The sequence below is a fragment of the Protomyctophum parallelum genome (assembly GCF_964188405.1).
Source record: "Protomyctophum parallelum genome assembly, chromosome: 12".
In the NCBI taxonomy this organism is placed as follows: domain Eukaryota; kingdom Metazoa; phylum Chordata; class Actinopteri; order Myctophiformes; family Myctophidae; genus Protomyctophum; species Protomyctophum parallelum.
Window position 1 is genome coordinate 37,734,728 of NC_139712.1, and position 15,660 is coordinate 37,750,387.

The following is a 15,660-nucleotide window of genomic DNA, read 5'->3' on the forward strand; positions in this document are numbered from 1 at the left end:
GAGCCTTCTACGTGGCAGCCCCTGCCCTCTGGAACTCTCTCCCCTTGGAGATCCGCCAGACTCCCACATTGAACTCTTTCAAGTCTGCACTGAAAAGACATTTGTTCACTTTGGCTTTTGGCAACTAGTTTCTTTTTTTTTTTTTTTTCTTGTTAAGCGTCCTTGGGTTTCTTGAAAGGCGCTATATAAATCCAAGTTATTATTATTACTAGGCTTTGGAACAGCATGAGCCACATTAGAAGTCCTTATGTTTTTCCATTAGCTTTTAATCACATGAGTATATGTCTCTCTCCCTCTCAATTTGATCGATGTATGTGAAATGTGACTTTGCTGTTGTTGCACTTGCATATTGTCTTGTTGATGTTTTGTCTAGCTGTTACGATTGTTGTGAATGTGCTTTATATATACATTTGTGTGTGTGTGTGTGTGTGTGTGTGTGTAGTCTCTGCAGAAGCACTTCTCAGGCTGGTATTCAGTGCTGTTGCAGCAGAGGATACGACTGGGTAAGGCTGCAGCCCTGTGTGATTGGAAGAGACAGATGCGAGTATGGCGAGCCTGGCGAGTGCTGGTTTGGGCGGGGACGCGGCAGCGGGAAGCGCAGAGAATGGAGGAGGAGCTCCGAGCTGACAACAGGCAAGTGCCAATCACAGCACATCCTGGAGATGTCAATGAAGTTGACTGAACGATAATTCTGTATAATAACTTTGATTGATTGAATTCCCCAAAAATGTATGAACTTTAAAATGAAATTTAAAAATCTACAACCTCACAAGAGACGTTTTGAACTTGTAAATAGGCTATTTTCAAATTATAAGGCTGAATCTTGAAAGTAACTGGCAAATAATGTTTTCAAAAAATTGTAGCAGAGTAAAAGTACAATATTTGCCTCTGAGATGTAGTGGCGTAGAAGAAAAAGTATTGAATATTGGAAATACTCCAGTAAAGTAAAAAATTATAATTGTAAAGTAGGCCTACAGTATTTGAGTAAATGTAGCCTACTTAGTTACATTCCACCACTGATTGAGAGTAAATAATATGGTTGTGTCCTTCAGGGGATGCCAGATCGCCATGGAGAGTGATCGCAGGCGGCAGATGAAGCGATGTTTTAATGAATGGCAACTCTGGAATCGGAGACAAAAGGAACAACGGGAGCTTCTAAGTCAGCGAGATAAAACCCGTCGCAAGATGGCCGCCCTGCTCAGCGCGGCATCAACGGGTAAACTCAACACCACAATGGAACCCACAGCTCCAGAGACGATGGCAGCTACACCAGAGATGACCGACCAACCAGAGACCACAGAGGAAGTTAAAGAAATACTCACAACAACAACACAACCACACGTCAGAAAAGACACACAGGTATACTAATGCCTTATTGACCATATATAAGCAGACCGCGCCATCTTGCCAGCAAGCTGGTAACTAGATGCAATTTCCCATTGATAGTCCACACATCCAACAGAAAAGTCCTATCTGATTGTATTAAACAACGTCAAACTCACCAACATTGTAGCTGTACGAAAAGCTTGAATTATCCTCTTTCTATCTGCAAAGTGTTTGTTTCATATGTTGTCAGCATTTGCAGCAAAAGAAAAATAACTTAGCCGCAATGAACAATGGGGACAAGTTCAGAACTTTGGTGTGGGGGGCAGGTGTATAATACGTACGCTTGAGAGAAGAAGATATCCGCACACTGTGTAACAGCTCCCAGGAACAAATCTATTGAAAAGACCTGATGAAGACCCGGTAGTGGTTGAAATGTTGTCCTCAATAAAGTTGTCCCGTGAATTGGTTTCTGATTCATAAAAATGTGTGATTCCACAGTATTATCTCCCCCTGTGTGCTGCTCTATCTCTGTGTCCACATAGGAAGATCATCAGAGGTCAGGCACCAGAGCCCTCAAACTCCATCCAGATAACACCCCGGTGGGTGCTGTGGCCAGGCCCACACAGCCATGGCAGGTGACCCGACGCCACGCAGCGCTGACCAAAGGCGAGCTCCACCAGGCACGGCTGAGAGGTGACCATGCTGGCGCCACCGTGCCGGCTCAGAGCAAGGTTATTGAAGTTTTACGTTTCTTAGTTTTGTGAGAAGGCTAAGTTTTAGTTTGGTTTAGTTCCATAGAATGTTCCAACATTCTATGGAATCATGTCATGAAAATAGCTTATCTGCAAGCTCTCAATGCGTCTGCAACACAATGAGAGGTTTTTTGGTTATTATTTTAAGATTAGAGCATTTGAAGTGGTCAAACTAGCAATATTTTCCCAAGCATCTTCCATGAAATCTTAATCGTCTCGGCTATTGCATATAAAAAGAAAGGTTAAAGCCTCAATTTGTGATTTCTTCACTTGGTTGGCAGTATGTAGAACAGCAGAACAACAATATTATAAAAAATAATTTTACGTAATTTTTAGGAACCAGCGCTAGTGTGTGGGGGGGCTCCTTTCACTCGGTTTCACACAATCATACATTAGGACTTGGTCATAAACATTTTAATTTTAATACATTTTAATCCATGAACCGTATCTCAGAGCGCAGGAGCTAGCCGCTTTGAGCACAGGCATGCCGCCCAGCAGCAGACCATCGCACAACAGAGGAAGCTGCTCAGAGACCAGCAGCAGCAAATTGCACAACTCCAAGAGGAACGCAGCATCGTTGGATTGAAGCTGGAGGCACAGGGAGCAGCGGAATTGACCCTGCTCCCTTTCCATGCCGTTTCTAAGCCTGGGGGGCCCGACCGTGATCTCGAGGAGCAGAGGTACAGCCTCTTAGTCTCAGACTGTGTGGGAGTATTAAGTACTGTTACATTGGTGTACTGTACAGTCAGTACATTTAAAGCAATGTCAAACTTTGGCAGAACCTTGGTTTGAACAGCCGTGACTTAAACCCATTCTGACCTGAGATCAGATTCTAAAAATGTCTTCTACATCCTGACAGTTTTCTGAAAAAGCTATGTTTCCATGTCGATTCTCGTCGATTTTTCAAAAATAGCAGACCTACAAGCTCATAGCGCACCACTCGGTGGCACGCTGAGCTTGTAGATCTGCTATTTTTCAATAGCTAAATCCCCCCAATAGCAATCCCCTTTATGCTGATGCTGCTTCTGTGCTCTGAGCAAGAAACAGGGAGTAGTCATTCCATTCGATTTCACTAATGACCAAACATGTCTCAAAATCACGATGCAAAAGAAATTGCACCCAAAAGTGATTCTTCCATGCAATATAACAAACTAGTAAACTTATGTAATTAAGGGAAAGTGAATGGGCGTATGCATGGTCTATGAACAGAGAAGCCATTATTATTATTAATATCTGTCTCTCCAACTAGGCAATTGAATTTCCGTTTGTTTGGAAGAATTAATATCCCCCAAAGTCACAGTTTCCGTGCAATGCTACATATACAGTATTAATTTACTATTACCCTTCAAGCTTAGCGGGGTGGGGGAAGTTGTGGATGAGTTGGATAGAAATAGAATTACGTGGGATAGTCATTTGCAACAATAATTGACTTAATTGAGGCGGGGACCAAAGATCAGCTTTATTAAAATAATCTGCCACATTCCCCTGAGGGATCACCCAACCGCTTGCTGGAGACTCATTCTAAATGTATTCCAGTAATAACTGCACACTGCTATTCAGCAGTGCATTGTCAAGCTTAGTTGAAAGAGAATCATTGACAATCGGGTCGGCTGCCTGGCTGGGAATGGTTGGGGGCATTGGGATCTGAACCTCAGGAGATATATTTAGTGTGTTTATTTTATTCCATTATTATTTTTAGCCTACTGTCTCTCATTTTTATTTTTATTTGTTTATTACTATTATTATAGTACTATTATTACTGCTGCTGCTGCAATGAACAGGCCAACACGTTCACCCACAGGGTGTGCCACAATATCCCAATCACGACTGTGGCTCAGGAGGTAGAGCAGGTCGTCCAATTATCCATGGGTCGGCTGTTAAAATTCCGGCTCCTCCTGTCTATATGTCGTATTCTTGAGCAAGACCCTGAACCCCTAATTGCTCCCGATGTGCTGGTTGGTGCCTTGCATGGCTTCCGCTGCAATCGGTGTATGAATGTGTGTGTGAATGGGTGAATGTAATGCACAATCTCTATGTAAATCGCAAACGCAGAGCAAACATTTTTTACTTGTTTCTGTGGGGTCCCTGAAACGACATATTTTCAAATGGGGGTCAGCGGCCAAATACATATATTGGGTCCTTGATATGAAAATGAAAATGTTTGAGAACGACTGACATAGAAGGGACACATGGGTTTTTCAGAAAACAGTCAGGATTTAGAAGACATTTGTATAATCGTCCTCAGGTCTAAATGGGTTAATTAATGCTAATCATGATCATGATTTTTTGTAAAAAGAAATGCAACACTATTTTATTTAATAGTGTCGGGGTTGAAAACATATCTCTCTGAAGGTGGATCTATCTATGCACACAGTGATTTCACAATGTTTTCTCTGCATGTACTGTCCCAGGGTACACAGTATCCCCGAAGGAATGGATGAGCCCAGCATGGCTCTCAGGAAGGCAATCATCCGCCGACCTAGCCCCCATCCAATTGTCATGGGTCAGTCATCATAACACTTCAGTCTGATTTGTGGTTATGCAGTGTACACATACACACACACACACACACACACACACACACACACACACACACACACACACACACACACACACACACACACACACACAAAACACGACTCCTCCTTGCAGACGGCTACAGAAGTCTTGTCATTGTTGTCACAGAGTACAATTGTAAAAAGTGAAATGTAATTTCATGGCTCTGGATTTTGTGAATAGGGGATGAATATGAAACTTGGTTGAGGAAATAAACAAGAGCGAGGCAGCCAGGCACTGAGGCTTAGCTGAACTGTTAGAATACTAGTAACCGTGCACACGTCCGCTTGGAGAGATACCTTGTACCCAACTCACCTGTTATTAAGGGCTCTCTTTTATCTCTCCCTAAAGCCATGGAGGAACGTGCTCGTCAGCGCACAGAGCGAAGGAGCGAGGTGGAAGAGCTAAAGAGAAAGAAGGAGAGGGAGAAGTTGGTGAGAGTTTAAGAAATGAAGTCAATTTGGCTACCGGCTTTTGAGTACACTCAGGGGAGAGTTGGAGTTTAAGTTATACTGTAAGGACCAAGCTAATAACGTGTGTGTGTGTGTGTGTGTGTGTGTGTGTGTGTGCGGGGGCTATGGATTGTGTAGCGTCTATATGGGTGTTCATTGTGTTCAGAATGCATAGCGATTAATTCACATGAACACAATCTTTTCAGTCTGGAATGAAAGCTGCAGAGGAGCAGAGGCAGAGGGAAGAGGAGGAAGAGAAATGCAGGGCGGCGGAGAGGAAGAGAGAGGAGAGAAGGCTACAAAGAGAGGTGGGATGTACTTCCAAGTGGCGGAACTTAAAATGTACTTAAGTACAATTTTGAGGTATTTGTACTTCTACTCCACTACATCTCGGATCCAAATATTGTACTTTTACTCCACTACATTTATTTGAAAACTTTATCTACTGGGTACATATATTTTTAACATTTTTATTTGCAGATTATCACACAGTTAAGGTGGTTGCACACTGGACGTGTTTTTCGGAAAACCGACGGAAGAACGCAGCAGTGTGCAGGGACCTTTACAGTCACTGCAAGGGTTCATATATTTCAATATCAAGCAACAAAGTCCAGTTCAGTCCATTTCTCCCATTTTTCAATGAATAGATTCTCTTGCAATCTCACGATGTCCAGCCCTGCTCACAAACTGGAGGTTCTGCTTTGTACCATAGCATAAATCTAGCCTAACAACAACGTGTGTGTGCGCGCGCGTGTGTGCAGAGAGAGCAGGAACGTCGGAAGCAAGTTGAACGGCTTCAGGTGCTTCAGAGACTGGCCCGGCTGCACCACCACAGAACCCTGTTAGTACGGCGTGGACTGTTACCATGGAAATGTCTCCTTCAACTCAGCCAGGCCAACGGCCAGGTAATGACCGACCCACAGAGGACATAGAGTCCTAGCTGTGGACTGTGAGCAAAGTGTTGGGAGTCTGATGTGCCCACACAACAACAAAATGAGACACCCCAAGCCAGTCCATAACTACAACGCACGCACACACACGCCTATCCTCCCAGCATACATGCACACAAACAAACACATAATATGAGAGGTTTTTCCATGTGTTTACTTAATGTAACTTGTATTATCAATCAAAGGCCAGATGCCTCATGCTTTCATGCCAATACCATTGTTGTTTACCTGCCACCTGTACGGTTGTTCACCGTTATGCACTGGCGGTTTTCCTTTCACTCTGCTCCAGCTGGCCGACGGTCATCATAATCTGTCCGTGATGAGTCGGTGTGTCCTTGCATGGCAGCGACTGGCGAGCCATGCCTACGCTCAGAAATGTGCCTCAGCTGACCGACTGCATCAGCACTTTCTGCTGCGCAGAGGCCTACGGTGCTGGAAAAGAGTATGCATAAGCACACACACACACACACAGGCCTGTCTCCAGCTCATAAAACACATTTTCAAGTCAGAGCACCAATTTCAACCAGCAATGATAGTCATTTGTCATACAAATAAGTATAGGGCGTATAGGTCTTTTACAAATGGAATCCTGAAGACAGCAATCACTTTCCATCCCATTGATTGAAAAGTTTTTCCTCCAACTTTCCTCCAATTACCTCCACTACACCACTAAAATAAATCTCTCTCTCTAAATCTAATATATCTTAGAAAAATATGTGTTTTCATCCAAGAGTAAAAGTTTTGTTGTTTACATGGGATAATTCTAATTCACTTACCGTATAAAGATCCCTTGCATTTCTTCAACACTAGCTTACATAATGAACAAGTTTGATAACATTGCATAAATGCCATAAGACAAATGTATTATCTTATATAAACTCTTAAATGGCCACTTCACCCCTTTTGCAACCAGATCTTATTTTAATATATTACATACATTATATACATTATATTTACATGTTGTCTCAGTAAGACAGCCCTCCCCCTCTCCACAAGGTGGGGTGAGTGCAGCAAAGCATTATGGATTTGTAATAATTCAGCACAGTGAGACCAGTGTCTCTGACATCACAGACACTTTTGAAATACTAATCTAGTAAAAACACATACTGTATTACCCGCATAAAAACCTCAGGAAAGTGTTTGTCTCCCAAACATCATTCAAATCATAATCATAATCTGGTAGCAAAAGGGTGAAGTGGCCCTTTAAGTTGAACTGAGTGAATGTCGCTTCTTTCAGCTAAAGGATTGGCGTATGATTCAGGAAGCGCGGGCCGAGCGTTTCTATCGCATGCGCACACTGAGGAGGATTCTGCTGGCACTGCTAGACCATGTGACCCAGGAAAGGCTCACAGAGTGGGACCGCCAAGAGCTGGCTCAGGAACACAGTGACAGGTATGGGAAACGTACCAGCACCCTTCCCCACATGAACTGTATGAGTGCTGGTTCCCGAGTAATGTTAAAGCAGCACATGAGACATGACGTTTGACAGAATCTAAATATTTCAATAGAAGAGCAGGGAGGCAAAATACAACCACCTAAAATTATAAGTTATATTGTATTAACAAACATACTCTACCATACAGATTGCACAAAATTACAATTTATTGGTGACATCGTGAAAGGCTCGCAGAGTGGCTAAAATGAATGTGGCTAAATCTTGAATTATTAGTTGATGGAACATGTTAGACTGCAGGGGTGCCCAAAATGTAGATTGTGATCTACCAGTAGCTCACACAGGCTGTGCAGGTAGATCACATGACATGCCCCTAAACATATATAATTTAAATAGATTAATAAACTATGTTTGGCATCTGCCACTTGAATTAATGTGACTTCACTTGATTGACATCAAAATGGGAAGTTCAAACTCTGCAACTGCAAAAACGGCAATAATCTTTTCAAGAGTGTTTTGCACCATCATCAGTATTTCAAATATATGTACAAAAAAACCCTACCAATTCCATTTCCCCACTCTATTTCCCATTCCTAGTGCATTTGTCTAATATGTAACTATTTTCAGCAATGGGACAATTATTTTTTTGGTGTGTAGATCTGGTTCATTTTAAAAGTAGCTCTCAAGTCTAAAAAGTGTGGGCACCCCTGTGTTAGAGCTGTTGAAACAGCAGTCATTGGGGGAATTACTGAGTTAAGTTGTAGTTCTAATGATGTGGGGGAGTAGGTGTGGGTTTGCCATCGGATCAATTCATAATATAATATAATCGATTAATAACTAGAAGACAAGATGCTCCTCTCTGTGTACTATTCGTTTTTCCCAGGGCAAACCACCTACATTGCTCACACTACAAGTAGTCTCCATATCTTGGCAGTCCTCTTCAGACGATGAGCAGCTTGCATCAGCCTCTACCAGAGCAGCGTACCATTGAACTTCAATAAAGAAAAAATAGTTTTGCTGGCCATTGCCTCTTTAAATTGCCTGCACAATATATTTTTTACTTCTGTAAACTGATATAGCGGAATAAAGCGGATTCTGATTCTATTTGAGAATTGAAATACTACAAGCTTCCAATGAGTTATACTGTCGATTCCAATGAGAGAGAGAGAGGAGAGAGAACTCATACAGTGTAGACAGGTGAAATGGAGATAGCTTTTAGATCTTTACTTAACTTATCATAAATCATTATAGATCTGTGTAAATCAGGCTTAACAGTGATTAGCAGTTATATGACGATGGACAATTGAATGTCAGTTGTTTGTAAAGTCTTTTAATTTTAGCAGATAATTAAAACCATCTACAGCTGCTAGTATAATATGAATCTTTGGTTTCAAAACGTGCTACTTTCCAAACAGTCCAACACTTTGCCTCGACAGCAGACTGACGTCGACCCACGGTGAGAGCTGTCGCTCATAACCTCGGACATTCCCCACTTATTGCACTTAGCACTGTGGACTAGCGATGGCGCTTGCTGGTGTGTATTGGGCATAAAGCATGATTAAATACTTTGTTGTCCGCTGGTGTCGTGCACCAGAGGTAGCACATCTACAAGCTCGTGTTGCATTGCAAGCTTGTAGATCTGCCATTTTGTGCGATACAAGTAAAAATAAAGCATTATGGCACTTGAAACTACCTACAAGATAAGTGGTATGGCTTTGCCCACAAAATGTATTTCCTCAGAACTCACTGGATTCTGTCTTCTCTCTCTCTCTGTAACTCAGGCGGCTGTTGCGAGGCTGTTTCCTGGCCTGGCGGCAGTTTCCAGGTCTGCTGCGCATGGAGAGGGAGAGAGAAGTGCGAAGGGAGAAACTGAGACGAAGAGTAGCTGAAGTTCTGCCTGATTTTCACTCCTCCCCTTTGGAACGCCTCCGGGAACAGCCCTTACTTTAACCACTTACGTCCTGGCATGCAGTGGCGCGTCCCCATTTTGGTCATGTCATTATAGGCGAAAATGTTCAATTTGAAATAACAGATCTATAAGCTCACAACACCATGAAGCATGAGCATGTAGATAAGCTATTCTAGCAATTGATGGTTAATATGCAAAATGAACATGTATTCACCCATGAGGGATTTTTTTGTAACTGTTTTACTCATAATATTGAGGGTTTTAGCCTACTAGCACATCACACTAAGCTCATAGTATGCAAAATTGTGGAGGAACCAAGATTATATCGCAAAAGTGCTACAAATACTGTGCATCTGGGCTAATGAAAGCAGTTAAGTTGGATAGACTTATTTATTTTTCACTTTCAATGTTCAGTGCAAAAATGCTTTGGTATAAATTGTGCAGAAATATCCATGACCATTTGAATATCCATTAAAAACAAAGCTGGGCAACACCTGATCCTTTTCAAAATGCCAACAATGCCGTGGGAACATATGGACCGTTTTGGATTGCTACTGGATTTGGATCTTCCTTTTCCAGTTCTGCAGAGATCTTGTTGATGTTTTTTGTACCGTGGACTTGAAATTAATTGGTTACACACTTCACTTGTGCCAGCAGCAGCAGCAAGGGGGAGAGGGGGGGGGGAGGAGAGGTCAATGTGGAAGAGTTACAGAATAGATATACAGAGGACAAAGGGATTGTCACTCATTGACATTAATAGCAGTCGATGCGTGACTCTAGTATCAGTTTGTTCAGGAGCGTCTAACAAAGGTCTGCTGATTAAATTCATGGTAAATCTCAGTCTTGCTCCCTGGCAGCCAGGTCATGGGCAGAGACAAGTCTGAAGTAAAAGGAGCAGCTCTGCTGTCATCCAGTGGCCATAAAGAATATAGCCATTGCAAATCATACTTTAGTCGGATCGCATGAAGGGCTGTCATTCGGGCAGGATGTGTACAGATTGTCACCCATAGTCATGAACTCCACCCAGTTGCTGCGGAAACCTCGAGAGTGGACGCCCGTGTCCACAACGAGTCCCCAGTAGGCACGACGGGCAGTCTTCTCTCGTAGGGCGATGCGGGCCTCACGCTCCGTCACGTTGAAGCTGATGTTAATGACCTGTAGGACCAAGAGGTGGAGCAGCCCACCCGTCACCATACTGCTGTACCACGCACAGGTGAAGCATAGTGCAGTGCTGGAACATACAAGGACCACGCACACACACACACACACACAGACAGACACACACACACATAAATAAGGACATCCTGTTGCTACAACAATTATTATTTAATTACAAGCTCTTGTTAATACTTTTCCGATTGGTTCAATATGTATAGCACAGACAGACACACTTAACCACTTCAGAAATGGTGAAAATACAGAATGCATCGCAACATTTCATGGCAATCTGTAACTGAACGCTAAAATGATAAAAAAGGGAAAAAGATCAAACAAGCTAAAACAATTGCAGTTCTGGAGTCTAATAAATCACATATGCACACATTTCATTTTTTAAAACCCCTAATCCCTAAAGAATGGGACCTGCATGTAAACCAATAGGGAGGCTTTAAGTTCTCTGAGGGATTGAGATGAACAGCAGCATCATGCTGCTAATCCAATCCCTCTTCAGGTGGAACAGACTCAAACTGATGAGATACACAGATTGATTTATGAAACATTAAAATGTATTCATAATTTCAAACAGCATATTTTTGTTATTATAATCATTTAACAGAACGGCTATTCAGCAGACTGAGCTAGGTCTATTTTCAGACACGAGAATTAAGAACCACAATAGGTAGCCCTGGAGCATGCACGCACGCACGCACATAACACCCCCACTGTTGGACTCTCGTTCAGGACAGGTTTGAGAGGAGAACAGTTTGAGAGGAGGAGGTTCTTTCAACTGTGCTTTTCTATTCTATTCAGTCCTTTTCTCTTGCTTTATGCCGTGGCTTTCTGTTGCTGTCTCTATTCATATTTCTTCCATTACTTTGTTCTCTATCCAGTCTCTCTGCTCTGTTTCTGCTCCTCTCTCTGTGCCTGCAAAACCAAGGGGACTGCCCACCCAACTTCTAGACCAGTCAGTGATAGCCCCAGAGTGAAAGGACTTGTCGGGAAGTAAAAACAGAGAGATGTGTCGGGGTCCGCGGTGATAGCTGATCGCAGCGAGTGACATAATGTTGTAGTTTTCTAACCCACAGAAAACTACACCACAGTGATAAGCTATCACCACAAACTGACTTGAGTCTTAATTACTGAGAAAGTGGCTCTTTGGGTACTTCAGCAGATGTCTGTACGTGTGTACTTGCATTACCTGTACTGGTTGTACACTCCAGGACAGTAGAAGAGGGCAGTGAAGAGGTTCTGTTGGGCACACACACTTTGCAGCACCAGGCTGATCCCATACAGTGAGGTTAACAGGAAAAGGAGGAGCATCAGCAGAAAGCTGCGGTGATTGGCCTGCCCCACACAGCTGTTTATCCTGCATTGGCGGAGAAGATGCATAATGATTATAGAATAAAGACACACACACACCTCGTCGTGTGTGTCTCTATAATGATGCTACGAGTGTGCTACGACATATAATTCTGATGTATTATTATTATAAGTGCTACAACCCACATACCACATATACAGGTACACATGATGCACTCACAAGCATACTTTGGATGGAAGCTAATAATGGAAGTTAGCAGATGTTCAATTATAATTGTGAGTCTATATAATATGGAAATGTGTATGAATAATCAATACTCCAAGATTCTCAATGCATAACAGCTACAAAGAACTATTGAGTATCGACTAAATCTTTGCTGATCAGCAACAGGTGAAAAAATATAATATATAATATAATGTGAAAAAAAGAGAGTTCAGTAAATCTAATCTCTTACTTTTTCCTTTTATTTATGAATCCCACTACAAGAATCAGAATAGCGTCGATGTGGTGTCTGGTTGCTAGGATCGAGCTTACCAGCACTCCACTTGCCTCCCAACTTGCCCCAGACTATTCATACTGTACAGTAAGTACTCTCTGCCTTGGTCCCTAGATGTATTACCCCGCCCTCAATGTCTTCACATATTGTACAGTTAATATAAAACACATTATTCAGGCACATTTCAGCCACCTCTTTTGCCCATTAGGACCACTCTACACAATGTCATCAAACACCCTCAACGGCCATTCTACAGGCCACGGATTTTTAGCAGCATTTTTCCGCCGGTTTTCCAAAAAACGCGTCCAGACCTAGTTTACACCATTTTTATGCTAGAGCGGCCGGTCAAGCTTCTAATTTACTGAATAGATTGAGGGCTCCATCTTGCGCCACCCTTATCCCTTAACTTATTTGCCATTTTTTACTATTTTGAAAATCATTTTAAAATAGTTCAACTAGCTGATCTACATCTACATGTTGTGAGCTAGTAGATTAGCTATTTGAACTATTTTAAAAGGTTTTTTTTAAATAGTAGAAAATGGCAAATAAGTTTAGGGATAAGGGGTAAGGGGTTTTCATCTATATTCAGGGCTATATCTTGCGCCACGCAAGATATAGCCCTGAATATAGATGAAAAAGGCGGAAATTATGTAGCCTAAAAAAGAATGAAGAAAAATGAAATCACACCCGTGTGAAGTGAGGGGCGCTCTTATCATCATAAATCATCTCATGCCAGCCAATCACAATTTGCGTCCTCACCTTCGTCTTCAATGTTTGTGTTTACACAAACACTCAAAGCTAACCATTCATTGTCAATGGCATTCAATGCATTCAAATCAAACCCACCAAACACAGTGGTGGTCAAGACGCCGCACACAGACTCCACAGATCCGACAGTGTCCAGCTCTGGGGGGGCACACCGCTCTGCATGCCAGGCACCAGTTCCTCAGGCCGCCCTCCTTCTGCTCCGCACCCGCTTGCTCCGATGATGACGAACCTGTGCGGTTGTTCACAGTGGTTACCACTTCCTGCCTAGGGCCGTTGAAGGCGGGATCTCTCTCAGCCAAAGGGCCGTGGTAGGTCACGGTGCTGTGGATGTTCCCCCGGTTCGACCGCACGCCACCTGGTTCCCTCCTGGTGTGGCCGAGGGCCAAAAGGGTGAGGATTGTCCCGGCGGTCACCACCACCAACCGCACCGGCCCCACCTCCCCGTGCGGAAACACCTCCGTGACGAACACATAGTACATGTAGCCCAGCGAGAAGAGGGCCAGGCTGAGGAAGAAGCGCGTGCGTCCCTTCTTGCGGTGGGTAATGTAGTAGTACCACACCACTAGGGCCGGCAGCGCTGTCAGAACCACCACGCCAAGGAGGGCGTGAAGGGCTGCCACGTGCAGCAGGACAGGAAGTAGAAAAAGAGGCGGGATCACGGACAGGTCCACTCTTTGGGCTCCGCCCCACAGCCAGGGTATGCGAATGCGGTCTGACACTGTGGCAGACAGCCGTGACATGGAGTCGGCTTTCTGTGATTCCCTCTTTAGCCATCTGAAAAGAGGAACGAAGTATTATTGGCCTGTGTCTGATTGGATTAGGGGTTTAGGACCCAATCATTTCAGAGCATTTCCCCCCCCAACAGTTTCACTCATTACACAGAAAAATAGGTTACACATTATTACCCAACATTGTCCAGAAGTAATACTAAAATCCTTTCATTGCCCATCAGTGACAGCAAAGGGGAGCTTTTTTTCGTCTACACAAGAGCTGGAGGCTGTTGTGGAACAGTAGGCCTATCCTTGAAAAAGAGGTGCTATCTATTACAGCACGCCGAGTTGATTATCGGATAGTGCTTCAAGTTCAACAACAATGAGGTACGATGTCACGTCTAATGCCTCTCACCTGTCGCAGGCCTCATCCAGGTCCTCACAGTCACAGAAGCAGGCTGCTAAGTGGCTCCGCTCCCCATGGCTGTTCACATACTCACAACAGCACAGGTGATCGTCTTCCTCCGCTACCAGGTTTTTAGCTCGCTTCTTCATGACAGACAGCCTTGCAGCTAATCGGTCAGCAGGTCTCCTTGCATGCGAGCGTGGCGGCGCAGAAGGATTTATCACTAGAGCAAAGACAGACAAAAGTTCAACATGTGAGAAAACCGCTACAATGAAGCAGTGGTAGCAAGACTGACCATTGAAAATAGCAGCTGAGCTTACATTTCCATGGACTTTGATTAAGTGGATGGAGTGTTTCCAAACACATCCAAACCACAACAACAAGCATGGCTTGACCCTCCTAAGATTTCTTAGGACAGGTTAAACATCCCCCAGCAAGTGATGTTGTCCCATCCCACCTATTAAGGCTGGACAGCTCAGTTAAATAAAATGTCTCCATTGAGAACTTGCTCGATAAAACTGAAGTGGGGAACCCAAATGTGTTTTTCTCATAAGATCTTATGTGATCTGTGATCCATTTGATATTGTTCAAAAAGCTGAAGTTGGGCTAGCTCTGATCCATTGCACTAATGCCTGGCTTAATGCAACGGCAGAAAAGGGCATTAGGGCTATGGATCAGGTCTAAATTTGGGCTAGTGTGGGGGGTCACAAATTCACAATAACAGAATCATGTGTCTAGTCTGTGTCTGTCTACCCATTTTGGTAAAACAAATAATGTCTATAAATAAAAACCAAATGCCTCTTAAAATATCCTACCAACCTCCCTATTAAGTGAAACATGGTGGCTCAGCAGTGAGTGTGAACTTCCTCATGTCATTTTCCAGCGCTGTACGACTCCCCTAACCTAAATTTTTTACTTTAAAGCGAATTTAAATAATATACGTAACATACCTGCAGAACAGACTTTTTCATGAATCGGAATTCACAACTACACAAGCTCCGCCAGCCCAGGATAATTTCTCAAGACAGACGTCACATTTGTTGTGTTTTGTGTCACGGAAGTCGCTGTAGCTGTATCCGACCTAGCGACCATAGATGTATCCGACAGCTATTGGGTAAGGACCTGGGGAGGACCGATGCCTTGTCAGAACGCTTTTACTCGAGTCCATCCGTCCATGAATGCTTCTTTTCTTGCTAGCTAATCTTGTTCTGTTTAGTGTAGGCTACCGATAACCATTGAGCCAACCATAGTGAAACGGGACGGCAATGGCAGTATTACTGACGTCAAAATTCAAATCTGTAACGCTTTTCTTACCCCACCCACCGCCTTGAATGATACAACATAAAGATACAACAGTATAGCAACTACCCAGCTAGCAAGTCATGGCGCGCCGCCGACGTGAGGCGGTCCCCGCGCGCCGCGGATCGTGTCCTCCGCCGGGCGCGTGACGCGCCGTGGGCAAG

At 43.5% G+C, this 15,660-nt stretch overlaps 1 protein-coding gene across 4 annotated transcripts; it reads right to left on the reverse strand.

The window, feature by feature from the left end:
* Positions 1-6,322: 6,322 nt before the first annotated feature.
* On the reverse strand, positions 6,323-15,457 carry zdhhc23b (zDHHC palmitoyltransferase 23b). 4 transcript variants are annotated; one of them, XM_083778188.1, is made up of 7 exons: positions 15,148-15,457; positions 14,207-14,420; positions 13,160-13,855; positions 11,695-11,862; positions 10,287-10,569; positions 9,177-9,259; positions 6,323-6,460 (listed from the first exon to the last, which is right to left on the reverse strand). In XM_083778188.1, the coding sequence occupies exons 2-7, from the start codon at positions 14,344-14,346 to the stop codon at positions 6,436-6,438; spliced, it is 1,395 nt and encodes a 464-aa protein (XP_083634314.1). In that variant the 5' UTR covers positions 14,347-14,420; positions 15,148-15,457; the 3' UTR covers positions 6,323-6,435. The 4 variants fall into 4 exon arrangements, with proteins under 4 accessions (XP_083634314.1, XP_083634317.1, XP_083634316.1 ...); XM_083778191.1 differs by having other exon boundaries at positions 6,364-6,468; positions 10,379-10,569; positions 15,148-15,456; XM_083778190.1 differs by lacking the exon at positions 6,323-6,460 and having other exon boundaries at positions 8,926-9,256; positions 10,343-10,569; positions 15,148-15,456.
* Positions 15,458-15,660: the final 203 nt, after the last annotated feature.

Coding starts and splice junctions, on each gene's coding strand:
- zdhhc23b (XM_083778188.1), bottom strand. CDS start 14,346: ATGAAGAAGCGAGCTAAAAACCTGGTAGCGGAGGAAGACGATCACCTG. Junction 13,856..14,206: donor CTGGATGAGGCCTGCGACAG/GTGAGAGGCATT, acceptor TCCTCTTTTCAG/ATGGCTAAAGAGGGAATCAC. Junction 10,570..11,694: donor GGAGTGTACAACCAGTACAG/GTAATGCAAGTA, acceptor TGTATGTTCCAG/CACTGCACTATGCTTCACCT.